Genomic DNA, 16,523 nt, shown 5'->3' with positions numbered 1-16,523 from the left:
TTGACTGGTTGCCCCCTACACACACTCCAAACGGGCTGGGGATGGAACCTGCAACCCACGTATGTGCCCTTGACCAGAATTGGACCTGTGACTCTCTGGTGTTTCAGCTGATGCTCTAACCATTGGGAACACCAGCCAGGGTAGGAGTTTTTTATATAATCTTGGTGTCTTTTAGTGATTTGTGTTGCAAATGTCTTCTATCCTATATCTTGTTTTTATTATTATTATCGTTATCATGATCATTATTTTTTACTCCTCACTCAAGGATGTTTTTCATTGATGAGAGAGAAAGAGAGAGAGAGGGAAGGGAAGGTAGAGGGAGAGAGAAACATTGATGTGAGAGACAAACATTGATCGGTTGCTTCCTGTATGTACTCCGCCTGGGGATCGTACCTATAACCTGGGTATGTGCCCTGATCTGGAATGGAATCCGGGACCCTTCAGTGCGTGGGACAATACTCCAACCAACTGAACTATCCAGCCAGGGCCTTATTTTCATTACTTTAATGGTGGTTTTTGATGAACAGGAGTTCTTAAGTTAATGTAGTTAAATTTATTGATCTTTTCTTTATGATTAGTGAATGTTGACCCAGTTTTTAAAAGAATGTTTTCTCACCTTGGGTTATGAACATATGTTTATAATACTGTTTGGTCATGATGAACTCCTTTAGCTTTTCTTCTCTGAGAAGTTCTTTATCTGTCCTTTGATTCTAAATGATAGCTTTGCTGAGTAGAGTAATCTTGGTTGTTATATCCTTGCTTTTCACCACTTTGAATGTTTCCTGTCAATCCCTTCTGGCCTGCAACATTTCTGTTGAGAAATCTGCTCACATTCTTTTTTTTTTCTTTTTTTTTAGAGATGGGGGAGGGAGAGATTTGTTGTTCCATTTATTTATGCATTCATTGGTTGAATCTTGTATGTGCCCTGACCGAGGAGTGAACCCACAACTTTGGCGTATCAGGATGATGCTCTTACCAACTGAACTACTGAGCCAGGGCTCAGCCAACAGTCTTAGGGGTATTCCCCTCTAGGTAACTAACGGCTTTTCTCTTGCTGTTTTTAAGATTCTCTCTTTGGTCTTTAACCTTTGGCATTTTAATTATGATGTGTCTTGGTGTGGGCCTCATTGGGTTCTTGTTGTTTGGGACTCTGCATTTCCTGGAGTTATATGTCTATTTCCTTTGCCAGGTTAGGGAAGTTTTCTGTGGTTTTTTTTTCCCCCAGTAGATTTCAATTTCTTGCTCTCTCTCTTCTCCTTCTGGTATCCCTGTGTTGCAAATGTTGGTACATTTGATGTTGTGCCCAGAGGCCCCTTCAAAGTATCCTCTTTTTTTGGATTCTTTTTTTCTTTTTGCTCTTCCAATTGGGTGTTTTCCACTACCTTATTTTTCAAATTGCTAATTTGATCCTCTACTTCATCTAATCTACTGTTCATTCTCTCTAATGTACTCTTCATTATAGTTATTGCATTTTAAATTTGACTGGTTCTTTTTCTGTTTTCTATCTCCATTTTTGTTTCCTATCTCCTTGTTAAAGTTCTCAGTGAGTTCATCTATTCTTCCCCTAAGTACCTTGAACATCTTTATAACCAGTGCTTTGACCTTGGCACTTGGTAGATTGTCTCAATTTTGTTTAGTGCTTTTTCGAGAGTTTTGTTCCATTCTTTCATTTGGGACATGTTCTTTGTCTCCTCATTTTGGCTGCCTCCCTGTGTTTGTTTCTATGTATTAAGTAGAGTTGCTGTGTCTCCTGGTCTTGGTCAAGTGGCCATATGTAGTAGGTATGGGGCCTAGTCTTCCTGGTTACCTGAACCGGTTGCTCCAGGTGTGTCCCTTGTGTGGGTTGTGTGTGCCCTCCTGCTATAGTTGAGCCTAGCTGTTGGCATGTCAATGGGGGGGGGGGTTAACTCTCGGGCTGTGAGGACTGGGCATGACTACAGTAGAGGAACTGTTGTGCAGGGGCTGACCCTGTGGAGCAGGATTTGTTCTAATGGGGCTCTGATGTCTGCCAAATCTGCTCTTTGAGTGTGTCATTTGTGGAGGTGTCTTGGTGGTTCTCTGGTGTAGTCTTAAACGGGCCAGCAGGGTTTGTTGGTTCTAGGGATTCTTGGGAGGGGCTCTGGTGCAGGTCAAAGTCAGCTGCTGCCTATACCCATCCCAGAGTACCTGGTATGAGCTACAAAGTGATCTGTGATGTTGTCACTTGTGATGGGCTTTGAGGTGCCTGGGAGAGGCCAAGCTGGGAACCATAGCTGGCTGCCACTAAGGTCCAGCTAGGAATAACTTAGCAGGAGGTATGGGGCATGCTGAGGCCTGAAGCTGCTTGTGAACCTTTGAGAGATTTTAATAAAGTTGTTCTGGGTTTGGGGTATTGTAAGTGAATAATACATTTTCTAACAGTTAGTACGTGTCTTTTGTTGGACATGAGGACTCACTTCTCTTGAGTATATCTATGAGTGAAATTAGAGTTTTTGCTTAGGCTTATTTTTTTGCTCTAGTAGCTAGCTATTTCCATTGGTTATTATTCTTTAAATAATTGATATATGTTAGACTTTCACATTGCATCTGTATGACTTTAAATCTGGGTTAGAATGTTCAAAATGTCTTTAGTAGATACTAAGGCCAAAGTATTCTATTTTCGGCCTTATTTTCTTCAGGTCTGTGTTCTGGTTCACACATTTTCTTTTCAAATGGGTCTAATCTGTTGAAATCCATTGAATTTTTAATTTAGGTAAATTTTTCAGTTTTTAAAATCCATTTGGTAATTTTTAAATTTATTTTTGTTTTTTTGTTAATCCTCACCTGAGGATAATTATTTTCCCCATTGATTTTTAGAGAGAGTAGAAGGGAGGGGAGGGTGGGGGGAGAAAGAGAGGAGAGAAACATCGATGTGAGAGAGATACATCGATTGGTTGCCTCCTGCACACCCCCGGACCTGGGCCAGGATTGGGCCTGCAACCCAGGTACATGCCCTTGACTGGGAATTAAAACCTGACCCTTCAGTCGGCAGGCCAGCGCTCTAACCACTGAGAAAAACTGGCCAGGACCATTCGGTAATTTTTTATTGTTTTCAGTTCTCTGAAAAATTTTGTATCAAATCTCCAAACAGATCAAATATATTTTAAAGTCTGCCTCTAATAATTCACATATCTGAATTCATTGTAGATCTGTTTCTGTTATGTTTTTTAATCATTTCCTCTTCTTATAATCATATTTTCTTGTGCATTTTTACTTGATTGGTAGACATTGTATATGAAAAATTGTTGAAACAATACAAAGGCATTTTCCTTATAAGAATCAGGCAACTAATGGTACTAACAGTCCTGTATCACCTTAATCCTATTATAGGAATTGTGATTATAGGAAATTGTGAAGGTTGTATTATTTTAAATTCTTCCGTTACCCTCAGGTGTGGTCCTTTGGGGACCCAATCTAAAGTGCAGAGTGTTTATTTACCAAGGGTCTCTTTTTGAAGTGGATCCTGGATTCCCAGACAATCTGCTCAGCTTCTCAGTGTCACATCTGTGTCTTTTGGAATTTGTACATTCTTCTAGAGAACAGCTGTTCCAGATGCTGCACTCAACACTCTCAGTGTGCTCATTCTGGATCTGGGCTCCGTGATTTTTTTTGCCTTATTTTCCAATGCCTTCAAGAGTACATGTCTTCGCCCTAGCTGGTTTGGCTCAGTGGATAGAGCATCGGCCTGCGGACTGGGGGGCCCCGGGTTCAGTTCCAGTCCAGGGCATGTACCTTGGTTGCGGGCATATCCCCAGTGGGGGGGTGTGCAGGAGGCGGCTGATCGATGTTTCTCTCTCATCGATGTTTCTAACTCTCTGTCCCTCTCCCTTCCTCTCTGTAAAAGTCAATAAAATATATTTAAAAAAAAAAAAAAAAAGAGTACATGTCTTCAATATTTTGTTCTCATTTTCCTAATTCTCGATAGAAAAGTGGTTTCACATTATCCAAATCACTACTACTGGAAGCAGAATTCGAACAATATTTTAACTGTGTAAACAAATTTATTTTGATTTATTTTATAATTTTTAAGATTATTGATGACTAGGTCACATGGATTAATAACTGTGGCTAGAGGCCCATACATTTTTTCATGTGTGGCTGCATGTAATCCTGGGGACTTAGGCACTGCTTTGTGATATCTGAAAGGCTGAGACTTTGTATGCAGCAGATGCTCACATACCTGTTGATGAGTGGGTTACGATGACTAATACATAATCCTGTACATTAAGTAAGCAGAGATGGAAGGGTTAGTTTCAGAATAACCAGTTTTGTAACTGCTATTTTTTGTACATGCTTTTTTTTCCTTTTGGTGAAAGATCTCAGCACTTGTCCTAAGAGCCCAAGCATCTGAGGTTTTACTTGAAGAGTTACAGCAGGGGTTTTCCCAAGCAAAGAGGGATGTTCAGGAACAGATGGTAAGTTAACATTTAAATAAATGTTAAGTATGTTCAATATAGTTCTTTTTGTTCTATCTTGAAATCATCTTTGATATTGACTTTATCTCCAAGGTCAAAGTGTGGTTACTGTTATGTTCTCCAGGGCCTACAGAACATTAGTAATGGGCAAGGTTATGTAGACATTATTATGTAAAGACATTATTTCTTTTTAAGCCTACCTTCTGACCCCCCAATATTCTCATCCATTTTTCTGATTTCAGAAACCTAAATCAAATAAACTGTGGACCACTATTTTTTTCAGTTCCAAGTACAAACTAAAATTTGAAATCTCTCAGAGCCCTAGCAGGTGCAGCTTATAAGCAGTCATGCTTTTCCTGGACAGCGAATTTACCTAAAATAACTTCATTAATTGCCCACGAGTTACAAAAAAGCATGCTGATAAATCCTCCTGTGGCCCTGGGGAACTTTGAGAAGGCCATTCATTTTGAGATGGTTGGGTTAAGAGAGCTTCTTGAAGAAGAGCTGGCTGGAACCTCTGCAAAATAGTTCCCAGATTTGGGCCTCCTCTGTCATCTGACTCCCATTTGTCTTATTCTTTCTTTTTTTCTCAAAATTGGGACCCTGCATCTGATGGCCCTTTGTAAATTATAGCATTGTTGGTTCTGCTGGGATGGTCCTACAGAGCTGCCTCTTGTCCAGCTCTTCCAGGGATGACCAAAACAACCTCAGGTTACATGGCAGTGGTTTCTTCTTCTTTTCTTTTCTTTTCTTTTCTTTTCTTTTCTTTTCTTTTCTTTTCTTTTCTTTCCTTTTCTTTCTCTTTCTTTTTTAATCTTTTTTATTATTACTGATTTTTAGAGAGAGAGGAAGGGGAGAGGCATAGAGAGAGAAACATCACTGAGAGAGGAACATTATTGATTGGCTGCCTCCTGTATGCCCCCTACTGGGGATGGAGCCTGCAACCTGGGCATGTCCCCTGACTGGGAATAAATTGGCAACCTCTTGGCTCCTGGGTCGATGCTCAACTGCTGAACCACACTGGCTAGGAGGGTTTCTTTTTGGTTGGCATTGGGTCAGTGTCTGAATGACCTTTAAGCTAACCTCTAAATCCTAGCCCTGGTCTGTTTCATACTTGTAATTGTTTCTCAGTCCCTTTCTCTTTCATATTATATATGCACATACAGGGTGGGCAAATAGATTAACAGTTGTTCTTATGGAAAAGAATACAGTAATTAATAATAATCCTGTCTAATAAGAGTAATATGCAAATTGACTGTCACTCCAACACACAAGATGGCTGCCATGTGGACACAAGATGGCCAGCAGGGGAGGGCAGTTGGGAGGGAGCAGACCTGCAAGGGAGGGCAGTTGGGGGTGATCAAACCTGCAGGGGAGGGCAGATAGGGGTGACCAGGTCGGCAGAGGAAGGAAGTTGAGGGTGACCGGGCCTGCAGGGAAGGGCAGTTGGGGGGGCACCCAGGCCTACAGGGGAGGGCAGTTAGGGGTGACCAGGCCTGTAGGGGAGGGCAGTTAGGGGCAATCAGGCTGGCAGGGGAGCAGTTAGGCATCCATCAGGCTGGCAGGGGAGTGGTTAGGGGGTGATCAGGCTGCCAGGCAGAAGTGGTTAGGGGCAATCAGAAAGGCAGGCAGGCGAGCAGTTGGGAGCCAGCAGTCCTGGATTGTGAGAGGGATGTCCGACTGTCCGTTTAGGCCCGATCCCAATAGGATCGGGCCTAAACGAGCTGTTGGACACCCCTCGAGGGGTCCCAGATTGGAGAGGGTGCAGGCTGGGCTGAGAGATACCCCTCCCCCGTGCACGAATTCCATGCACCGGGCCGCTAGTCCTATATAATAAAAGGCTAATATGTAAATCGACCGAACGGTAGAACAACCAGTCACTATGATGTGCACTGACCACCAGGGGGCAGATGCTCAATGTAGGACTGCCCCCTGGTGGTCATTGCGCTCCCACAGGGGGAGCACCGCTCAGCCAGAAGCCCGGCTCACGGCTGGCGAGTGCAGTGGCGGTGGCAGGAGCCTCTCCTGCCTCCTCGTCAGCACTAAGGATGTCTGACTGTGGGCCTAAGCTGTCAGTTGGACATCCCCCAAGGGCTCCCAGACTGTGAGAGGGCACAGACTGGGCTGAAGTACCCCCCCCACCACCACCCACTGAGTGCACAAATTTCATGCACTGGGCCTCTAGTTCAAGAATAAACTATTTTGCATACTCACACCTGTAAACCTACTTTTGCCCCACCCTGTTGTTTATTTATTTATTTAAACTATATTCCATTGATTCTTCACAGAGAGGAAGGGAGAGGGATAGAGAGCTAGAAACATCGATGAGAGAGAAACAGATCAGCTGCCTCCTGCACACCCCCCACTGGGGACGTGCCCGCAACCAAGGTACATGCCCTTGACCAGAATCGAACCTGGGACCCTTCAGTCCCGCAGGCCGACGCTCCATCCACTGAGCCAAACCGGTTTCGGCGTGTTGTTTTTTTTTTGTTTTTTTCTTAAGAATATTGGCTCTGCCCTAGCTGGTTTGGCTCAGTGGATAGAGCGTCGACCTGCGGACTGAAGGGTCCCAGGTTCGATTCTGGTCAAGGGCATCTACCTTGGTTGCAGGCTTGATCCCCAGTTGGGGGTGTGCAGGAGGCAGCTGATCGATGTTTCTCTCTCATCGATGTTTCTAACTCTCTATCCCTCTCCCTTCCTTTCTGTTAAAACAATCAATGAAATATATATATTTTTTAAAAAGGAATATTGGCTCTGGTACATACTACCTTACTCTAAAGAGCTTTTTATTTTATTTTATTTTTTATTTTATTTTATTTTATTTTATTTTTTTATTTTATTTTATTGATTTTTGGGAGAGAAGAAGAGAGAGAAACATCAATGTGAGAGACAAACATCTATAGATTGCCTCCCGTACACACCCTGACTGGGGATGGAATCTGCAACCTGGGTGTGTGCCCTGACTGGGAATGGAACTCACAACCTTTTGGTGTATGGGACGATCAATGCTCCAACCAACTGAGCCACCTGACCAAGGCTGTATGTATTTTCTGAACAATTTGGAATTAAGCTGTAGACATCATATACTCCTAAATATTTCACTATTTATTTCCTAAGAACAAAAATGTTCTATGTAACTATAATGTTATTATAATAAGTGGACCCTTGCACAATGTGGAGGTTCTTGTCACTGATCCCAGCACAGTTGAAAATCCATGTACATAACTTCTGACTTCCCAAAATATAACTACTAATAACCTACTGTTGATTGGAAGCCTTACAAGTAATATCAGCAGTTGATTTAACACATATTTTGTGTTGTATACATTATATACTGTATTAAAATTTTTTTTTTTAATTGATTTCAGAGGAAGGCAGATGGAGAGAGGGAGAGAGAAACATCAATGATAGAGAATCATCGATCGGCTGCCTCCTGTATGGCCCCCACTGGGGATTGAGCCTGCAACCGTGGGCATGTGCCCTGACCAGGTGTCCAACTGTGATCTCCTGGTTTATAGGTCGAAGCTCAACCACTGAGCCACAAGGGCTGGGCTGGATTCTTTTCAAACTATAAAAATGTGTAAATACTCAGAAGTTTCACTTTCATTCCTTATCTTTTTCATCCTGTTATCATCCACTCCAATATATGATCATTTAAATTTATCTTTGTTTTTTTCTCTTTACAAAAATTAGCAAATCTGTACATATTCTTCTTTCCCTTCTTTTGTAAGTTAAAGGTAGCGGGATGCTAATGTTTTGTTGTAAATGGGTTGAAAGTGAGCATAAAGCAAAACTGATTCTGTTTTATCTTTATAAGAGCCAGTAGAATTAACCATAGATACTCTTTTGTCCTTTTATCACTGCTGGGCCCATTCTGTCCTAGCACTTGTATTACGGTTGGTAATCTCTGATTTGCTTACCTTTCCCTCCACTGCACCATGAGCTTCTCCAGAGCATCTGTCTTTTATTCCCCATGGGTATCAAAATGCCTAGCATAGAGGAGTAGCTGCTAAATAAATACTGGGTGAGTGAGTAATCTACATTTATGTATTTAAATTAAATGACTTAGTACTAAAACAGCAGAAATTAAATACTGTTGTGGGATTTTATCTTATATAACTTTTATATTGATACAAATTCATATGAAGTACCTAAGATAATTTTCTACATCATCAAGCAGGAATAGGAGCTTATCCCATTTTAAGAATGAGCTACTTAAGGCTCTTTTATTTCCTAAACATATATCCTCTTGATGACGTTTAATATTAGGCGTTCTTGGGCCATTCACATTCTTGAGCTTGAATGTAGGTACATGCAATGAAAAATGAAGATACTGCTTTTGGTTTCTCCCTACTTCCTGTTGAATGCATGTTGTCAGGAAAGAGGAGTCTTGTACTGCATGCTCTATTTGATACAAGTCTTAATTGTGTCAGACACTTCCATCTAGCCAGAGATACTGTTCCTTCTGGAGTCCAGGATACGGGAGAAGAGAGTCACAACTTTTAGGCTGTTGGTAGAAGCAGTGGAGAATGAGCTCAAATAACTTGCTTCATTGCCTGTCCCCTTCAATATATGTAAAGGCTGTAAGTCAGTCTATGAGGGTTATGCACCCTGTATCCTCAGCCCTCATTTGGTTTGGCCTTGTGTCTCTGGTGCAGCTATCAGCAGGTAGGATTTAATCTTTCTGGCTGTGATTAGTATCTGTTTCTATTTTAGGCAGTGCTGATGCAGTCACGGGAACAGGTTTCAGAAGAGTTGGTGAGGTTACAAAAAGACAATGACAGTCTTCAGGGAAAGCATAGCTTGCATGTGTCATTACAGCAAGCAGAAGACTTCATTTTACCAGACACTATAGAGGTAACTTACTTTCCACCTGCGCAAAAATGTAAATAAGCACATTTTCTGAAATGGCTATAAATTCTTCTTTTTTAAAAAGAGGCTTTATTGAGATATAATTGACATACCAAATACTTCATCCATTTAAAGTGTATAATTCAGTGGTTTTTAGTATATTCTCAGATATGTAGCCATCACCACAATCAATTTAGAACATTTTCGTCACCTCAAAAAGAAACTCCTTACCATTTCTTCCTTCACCCCACAGCCTTAAGCAACTACTAATCTACTTACCATCTATAGATGGCCCTTTTCTGGATTGTCACATGAATGGAATCATAGTTTTTTTAAATCCTCACCTGAGGCTATGTCTTTGTTTAAATTGATTTTAGAGGAAGAGAGAGAGTAACATTGATCGGTTGCCTTCTGTACCCATCCCTACTGGGGATCGAACCCACACCCTGGGTATGTGCCCTGTCTGGGAAACCCATCACCTTTCGGTGTACTGGATGATGCTCCAGCCAACTGAGCCACACCAGCCAGGGCTGGAGTAATACAGTTTGTAGTCTGTTGTGACTGGCTTCTCTCACATAGCATACTATTTTCAAGGCTCATCCATGTCATAGCATGTATCAGTTCTTCATTCCTTTACCTGTTTGTCTGTTGATGGACATTTGGGTTGTTTAATGTTGCTATAAACATTCACATATGGGTTTTCATGTAGATATGTGTTTTCATTTCTCTTGGGTATAAACCTAGCAGTGGGATTGCTTGGTGGTTAATTATTTGAGGATTGCTCCACATCCTCACCACTTGTTTCACTTAAAAAAATTTTTATTTTATTTTATTGATTTCAGAGAGGAAGGGAGATGGAGATAGAAACATCAGTGATGAGAATCATTGATCAGCTGCCTCCTGCACGCCCCCTACTGGGGATCGAGCCCACAACCCAGGCCTGTGTCCTAACCAGGAATCGAACTGGGACCTCCTGGTTCATAGGCCAATGCTCAACCACTGAGCCATACCAGCTGGGCTTGTTTCACTTTTTGATATAGCCATCCTAGTGGGTGCGAATTCTCCCATTCTATGGATTGTCTTCTTCACTTTCTTGATGGTATCCTTTGTAGCACAAAAGTTTTAAATTTTGAGATAGTTCCAATTTACTTATTTTTTCCTTCTGTTGCTCATCCTATCAGTGTCATATATAAGAATTTTTTGCCAAATCAAAGGTCTGAAAGTTATTCTTGCAGAACTAGATTGAGAATGCACCAGAAATGAAATGTTTGCAGGGGTCATCTGCCTGCTTTAGCTATCAGCAGACCACTTAACACCTGTTACATTTTCCCTCTTGGCGGGAAAGATTCCTCTCTTCCATGGTCTCTAGAAAACTTTTTATTCTTAAATTAAAAAAAAAAAAAAGTAAATCCAAGAAGCCTTAAAGGATATAACCAGTCTAGCCTTTAAGCCTTGATTCTTAGACTAGCTTCAGCAGTAAATCTTACGAAATACTTAACAGTTTTTTACCTTTTCCCCCGCTGTTCTTTAATGTATATACATTTGCTAGTTATCTAAGAATCCCAGTTTTTGCTTTACAGTTGCTTTAGGATATCATTGGGAGGACTTTAAAGAAGACAGTTAAAATGTAGGGAAAAAATGAGATTTAAGCTGAATTTATTATAGCAAATGGTGATCACCTTAGAAAGCCATTCTTTGCCATACTTGCCTCTGAGCTAACATAGTACTTTGCTTGTGGTAGATGTTCAACAAGTGGTTGAATGAATAAGTAAATAAATTTTATCTTAATAGAATTCACATTTGCTTCTGAGTTTATCTTTTGGTCCTTAAACCCTAACTCTCCTTAAATTTAAGCAAGGACTAGTAGAAGCTCCTAAACTATTCATGGTGAACCCCACATTGTAAGTCATTTAACATTTTTATTTTTCTGCTTATGAAACAGTTTTGAGGGAAAAATATGTAGTTCACAGTGCACATTTTTTTGGCTGGAAATGTTGTCTTATTTCTATAACATTCTGAATGTTAACATGACATGCATAGTACCTACCCCTTGAAGCCCCAAGTGGGGTGGAGTTGGAAATCTTTAATTTTTGAACCATTTAAAACAACACCTGAAATTCTGGTTGCAGAAAATCTTTAGCTTCTTTTGTTTATTTTCTTTCCTTACAAACCCAATAACAATTTGTTTCTTTAATCCAGGAACTCCGGGAATTGGTATTAAAGTACCGTGAGAACATCATTAATGTGCGGACAGCAGCAGACCACATGGAAGAGAAGCTGAAGGCTGAAATTCTTTTCCTAAAAGAGCAGATTCAAGCGGAACAGTGTTTAAAAGAGAACCTTGAAGAAACTCTGCAATTGGAAATAGAAAACTGCAAGGAAGAAATAGGTGAAGATAAAAGTGATATAGTTTAGAATTGGAGGCATTAAGTAAAACTTTTTTCTGATTTTAAGTAATACATGGCTATAGAATGTGGAAACAGAAAAGTATAGAAAAGAGTTAAGAACTCAGTCCATTTTCCCAGATGTTCTGATATATCCAGTAACGAGGAGTAAAACAAAAAACAAAAACACTCCAAACTCACTGTCTTTTTAGGAGCTCTAGAGGCCTGTTTGGCAGTTACTAGGAGATGGGAAAGTCAGTACTTGAACCTAGACCATTGGGGAGGGTGACTAGATGGGTGGCATTTCCTTGCAGAACTTTGATGGGTTAATAGATTCCTGCAGGGAATATCTCCACACACCCCAGCGTTAGATGTGGATATCTGATGTAGAGGGAGTTTATGATACAGTATTCATTCATATGGACTCCGCTTTTACCTGAGCTTGGTTATAATGCTGATTGGGGATAATTTTGATAAAAGGGTGTTGGTTTCCTCCCGCATTTCATATATATTTGACTTCTTTTATTATATGAGATTGAAATTATGGTAGAAAAAAGGAGGGGTGTAAGAATTTAAATCCACAATAATCAATAAATGATAATACTTCTCCCTCTTTTTTTCCTTCTAGCTTCCATTTCTAGCTTAAAAGCTGAATTAGAAAGAATGAAAATAGAAAAAGGACAGGTGAGTTTCAAATTATTTCCACCAGCAACCAGTAGTTATGTATTGAATTCTTTTGTGCTAGACCCAAGGAATAAAATATAGTTATGACATGTCCCTTGTGTCTAGTGGGAGAAATACAGTGGGAAAGGGTGTGATGATAATTGAGACCACTTATTGAGGAATCTGCTCTGTGCCAGGCCACATGTAGACCGGAGGGTACAGAGGGGACAGATATGATTGCAGCCTGGAGTTTCCATGGTAGTGGGAAGACAGGTAAGGCATGGTATTGATATGTACTTGAAGCTACAGTAGAAATATGTACAGAATCCTATCTAATAAAAGAGTAATAAGCAAATTAACCATCACTCCACTACACCACTACACCACAAGCCACACCCAGTAGCCACGCCCACTAGCCAGTCGGGAGCGAGTATGCAAATTAACCCCAACCAAGATGGCTACGGCCACGGAGAGAGCAGGAGGGAGGCTTGGGTTTCCCCGGTGATGGAGGAAGCCAAGCTTTCTGCACACCCTGGCCGGCCCAGGCCTCTGCTTAAGGCTACAAAGTTTCAATGATAGAAGGTAAATAAATCCCAACAAAAATAACAAAAGCCACAGAGCTGGAGAGAGCAGGAGGCTAGGCTTGCCCCCAGCGATGGAAGCCAAGCTTTCCGCACACCTGGCCGGCCCAACAGAAATGGCTGCCTCCATGGAGGGAGCATAAGGCTTGTCTCTGTTCCAGGCTACAAAGTTTCAATTGTAGAAGATAAATAAATCCCAGATACCAGGGCCTCCGCTTGGGTCACCGGGGGGCGTGGCCAGCCTGCAAACCACCACAGGCCCCTCGCCCCAAGGGAACCCTCACCCTGATCCGGGACACCCTTCAGGGCAAACGAGCTGGTCCCCACCCATGCACCAGGCCTCTATCCTATCTAATCCTGTCTATTAAAAGAGTAATATGCAGATTGACCATCACTCCAACACACAAGATGGCTGCCCCCATGTGGTCAAAGATCCTGCCCCAATGGGAAAAAAGATGGCCAGCAGGGGAGGGCAGTTGGGAGGGACCAGGCCTGCAGGGTAGGGCAGTTGGGAGGGACCAGGCCTGCAGGGGAGGGCAGTTGGGGGCGATCAAGCCTGCAGGGGAGGGCAGTTAGGGTTGACCAGGCCAGCAGAGGAGGGAAGTTGGGGGCAAACAGGCTGGCAGGGGAGCAGTTAGACATCAATCAGGCTGGCAGGGGAGTGGTTAGGGGGTGATCAGGCTGGCAGGCAGAAGCGGTTGGGGCAATCAGGAAGGCAGCAGGAGAGCAGTTGGGAGCCAGCAGTCCTGGATTGTGAGAGGGATGTCCGGCTGCCTGTTTAGGCCTGATCCCATTTAGGCCTAAATGGGCAGTGGGGACATCCCTCGAGGGGTCCCAGATTGGAGAGGGTGCAGGCTGGGCTGAGGGATACCCCCCCCCCCCACCCCGTGCATGAATTTCATGCACCGGGCCTCTAGTTTTTTATAAATAGGAGATGATGGTTTCTAGCTGGCTCAGAGTCCTCTTCTCTTGGACAGCATGACCCTACTCAACACTGGTCTCCTTGTTTGTTGACTCAATGACCTTTGCCTCCACCTGCCCCTTTTTTCCCACAGTCTTGGCTGCACCAAGTCCATCTCTGGTATCTCACTCCAGCCCCATGTTGCCTCATCCTCGTTTACCATCCTTTCAGCTCTTACACCCATGGGTCCAGCTGTCTGAGAACCTCATTCAGACCTTCAATTCCCTGCACTTTTCCTTTGGTTTTAGTGACTTCCTCATGGCTTTTCTTTCTTTCCTTCTGAGCAGCATCTGTATGGCTTCCTTCATCTGGTCTCCCAGCAGCATCTGCAGGTCCCCTGACTTCTCGTCTGTCTGCCGCCCTCACTCAGTACTGCCCTGCTCTGGGTTAATCCTGCTGTGCACCTGCTCCACCTCTGCCCCACGCTGCTCATGCCACTGGAATGAAGAACACACTGCTCATGTTGTCACTTGGGCCCTGAGTGCTACTCAGCCTTTCCTTTGCCCTTAGCAAATGTCTCCCTTCCCCCCTCCCAGTGGGTGTCAGACAGTCACACTCACTTCACCTCCTCACTTGGCACATGATGGCCGTGTACCCATCATCATAAGGCCACCTTCAGCTTGCTGGCCTCTCAATTACTTCTCTTACTTTTCTTCCCAACCTTATCTGTCCTGTTTCTCCAGAGAAAATGATCTGTTTCTGCCCAGCTAGGTGGCTCAGTTGGTTGGAGCATCATCCATACACCAAAAAGGTCTTGGGTTTGATTCTGTCAGGGAACATACCTCGATTGCAGGTTCAATTCCCAGTTGGGGCATGTATGGAAGACAACTGATCGATGTTTCACTCTCACACCGATGTTTCTCACTCTTTTTCTCCTTCCTCTCTCTCTAAAATCAATGAAAATATCCTCAGGTGAGAATTTAAAAAAAAGAAAGAAAATGAGACTTGTTTCTGACCAGACTTCCTCTCAGTTTTCTCCTCAGTCATGGGCCTTGAACTTCTACCTTGTTACTGGTCTTTTCCCTTACACGGATGTTTCCTGTTAGGAGAAAGGTTTCTCTTTGGATTACACTTCTCTCTCAAGTTACCAATCTTCCTTCTTCCTTTTAGAGCCAAGGTTCTTGACCTCCACTGCCTGACCTCCAGTCACTGCTCACGCATTGAGGTCTGGCTTCTGCCTCCACTGTACCATCGAGGTTGCACTGGCAGAAATCATCAGCCCTCTAGTCACGTCCCATCCTTTCCACTCTGCTGCTGTTTGGGTTCAGACCTCAATTCTCATCTGGGTTATGTAACAGCCTCCCAAATTTATCCCATTCCAGTTCATCTTTATAATAAACCAAGGTGGTCTTTACATTATAAACTATGTCCCAGTCTGGTTAAAAGACCCCCCGTGGTTCCCTTTACCTCCAGGACCAAGTCCTATTCCTTAGCCTCCCTCCAGCCTCAGCCTCTGCACTCAGTAGCTCAGCAGATAGTCACCACAGTTCCTGAACTCCGTTTTTATTCATGTCATCCATCCCCTCTCTTTGGAGTCTCTCTCCACTTTCACCCTTTCCCTTCCCCTGTAAAATTTTTCATCTTTTAAGGATCAAATGTCATCTCTTTAAGGAAGCCCTTCTCAACTTTTCTGGCAGAATTAAATGCTTCTTCCTCCATGTTCACATGTCAGAATTCTTTACTTCATGTCAGTCTCTTCTGATTTCTCCATCTCCAGGCTTTAGAACATAGTAGGTGCTTAGTAAATGTTTAATGAAAGAAATGGGTCTTGAAGAATAAATATAAGATTCACAGAGACCAAAGGGTGAGAAGAGCATTACAGGCAAAGCCAACGTCCAAGGCCTCGGAGACCTGAGAACTTGGGCATCGCGCTCCAGGCGCAGCTCCTCTGGGCAGTGTGCTGAGTAGGGAGTTTCTGTTAATTCAGCTTTTTCCTTCTTACTTTCACAGTTGGAGTCCATGTTAAGAGAGAAGTCTCAACAGCTTGAGAGCCTTCAGGAAATGAAAATCACTTTGGAAGAACAGTTAAAGAAAGAGACTACTGCTAAGGTGATGTTTTTGTTGGTAGTTGGATAAAAAAGCAGTGCTAAGAATGTAGGATCACATCTTGCCTATTTAAAAAAGATTGCTGCTTGGAATAGTGCTACCCTTTGAAAGTTGTCAAGACCCTGCTCGCAGAAAGAAAATGAAGTGAATTTATCTCATTCGAGTTGGGTCAGATCTGACACTGCCTGCTCTGGCTTTTTTAGGTGTTGCTGAAAGGGCCATGAAGCAAACGGCTCTGCCATAGCTAGACACACTGCTTCAAAAGGGTCATCCATTTGACTCATCAAATACTGCATTGAACCATATTTGCTGCCTAACTTTTGGTTATTCCAGTTAGAATAAAAGTGCATGAGGCTAATCGTGGGGGAGGTTTCCTAGAAACAGTGTCTGTGTGGTCACCTTTAAGTGTAAAAACATTGTGAACATGGTATCTGATAGTTCTTTGTCTGTAGAAATGCTGCCACATGGCCTGCTGAAGGGGAGATAGCTGGGGCTGCCTGGTACATGGTCACTGACAATTTTCATTTGCTTGACTGTTGTGGTTGTCAGAGAAAGTCCCTAAAGTTTCTGTCCCTATTGCTGTAGTAGCTCTGATCTTAGCAGC

The 16,523-nt window shown here is 42.7% G+C and overlaps 1 protein-coding gene across 3 annotated transcripts in view; it reads left to right on the top strand.

Annotated features, from left to right (window-relative positions):
• Positions 1 to 16,523, top strand: part of RABEP1 (rabaptin, RAB GTPase binding effector protein 1) — a 115,357-nt gene that overhangs the window by 93,911 nt on the left and 4,923 nt on the right. For 2 of the 3 annotated variants that reach the window (XM_080678869.1, XM_080678870.1), the window contains 5 exons: positions 4,335 to 4,433; positions 9,150 to 9,290; positions 11,484 to 11,673; positions 12,297 to 12,352; positions 15,824 to 15,922. In XM_080678869.1, coding sequence (XP_080534995.1) covers positions 4,335 to 4,433; positions 9,150 to 9,290; positions 11,484 to 11,673; positions 12,297 to 12,352; positions 15,824 to 15,922 — 585 coding nt within the window. Of the gene's footprint in view, positions 1 to 3,554; positions 3,879 to 4,334; positions 4,434 to 9,149; positions 9,291 to 11,483; positions 11,674 to 12,296; positions 12,353 to 15,823; positions 15,923 to 16,523 lie in introns of those variants that run through there. The other variant, XM_080678871.1, reaches the window with a different exon arrangement.

The sequence above is a fragment of the Plecotus auritus genome, assembly GCF_963455305.1.
Source record: "Plecotus auritus genome assembly, chromosome: 7".
In the NCBI taxonomy this organism is placed as follows: Eukaryota; Metazoa; Chordata; class Mammalia; order Chiroptera; family Vespertilionidae; genus Plecotus; species Plecotus auritus.
Note: the sequence above shows the minus strand (reverse complement) of the source record. Positions and strands in the feature narration are given on the sequence as shown.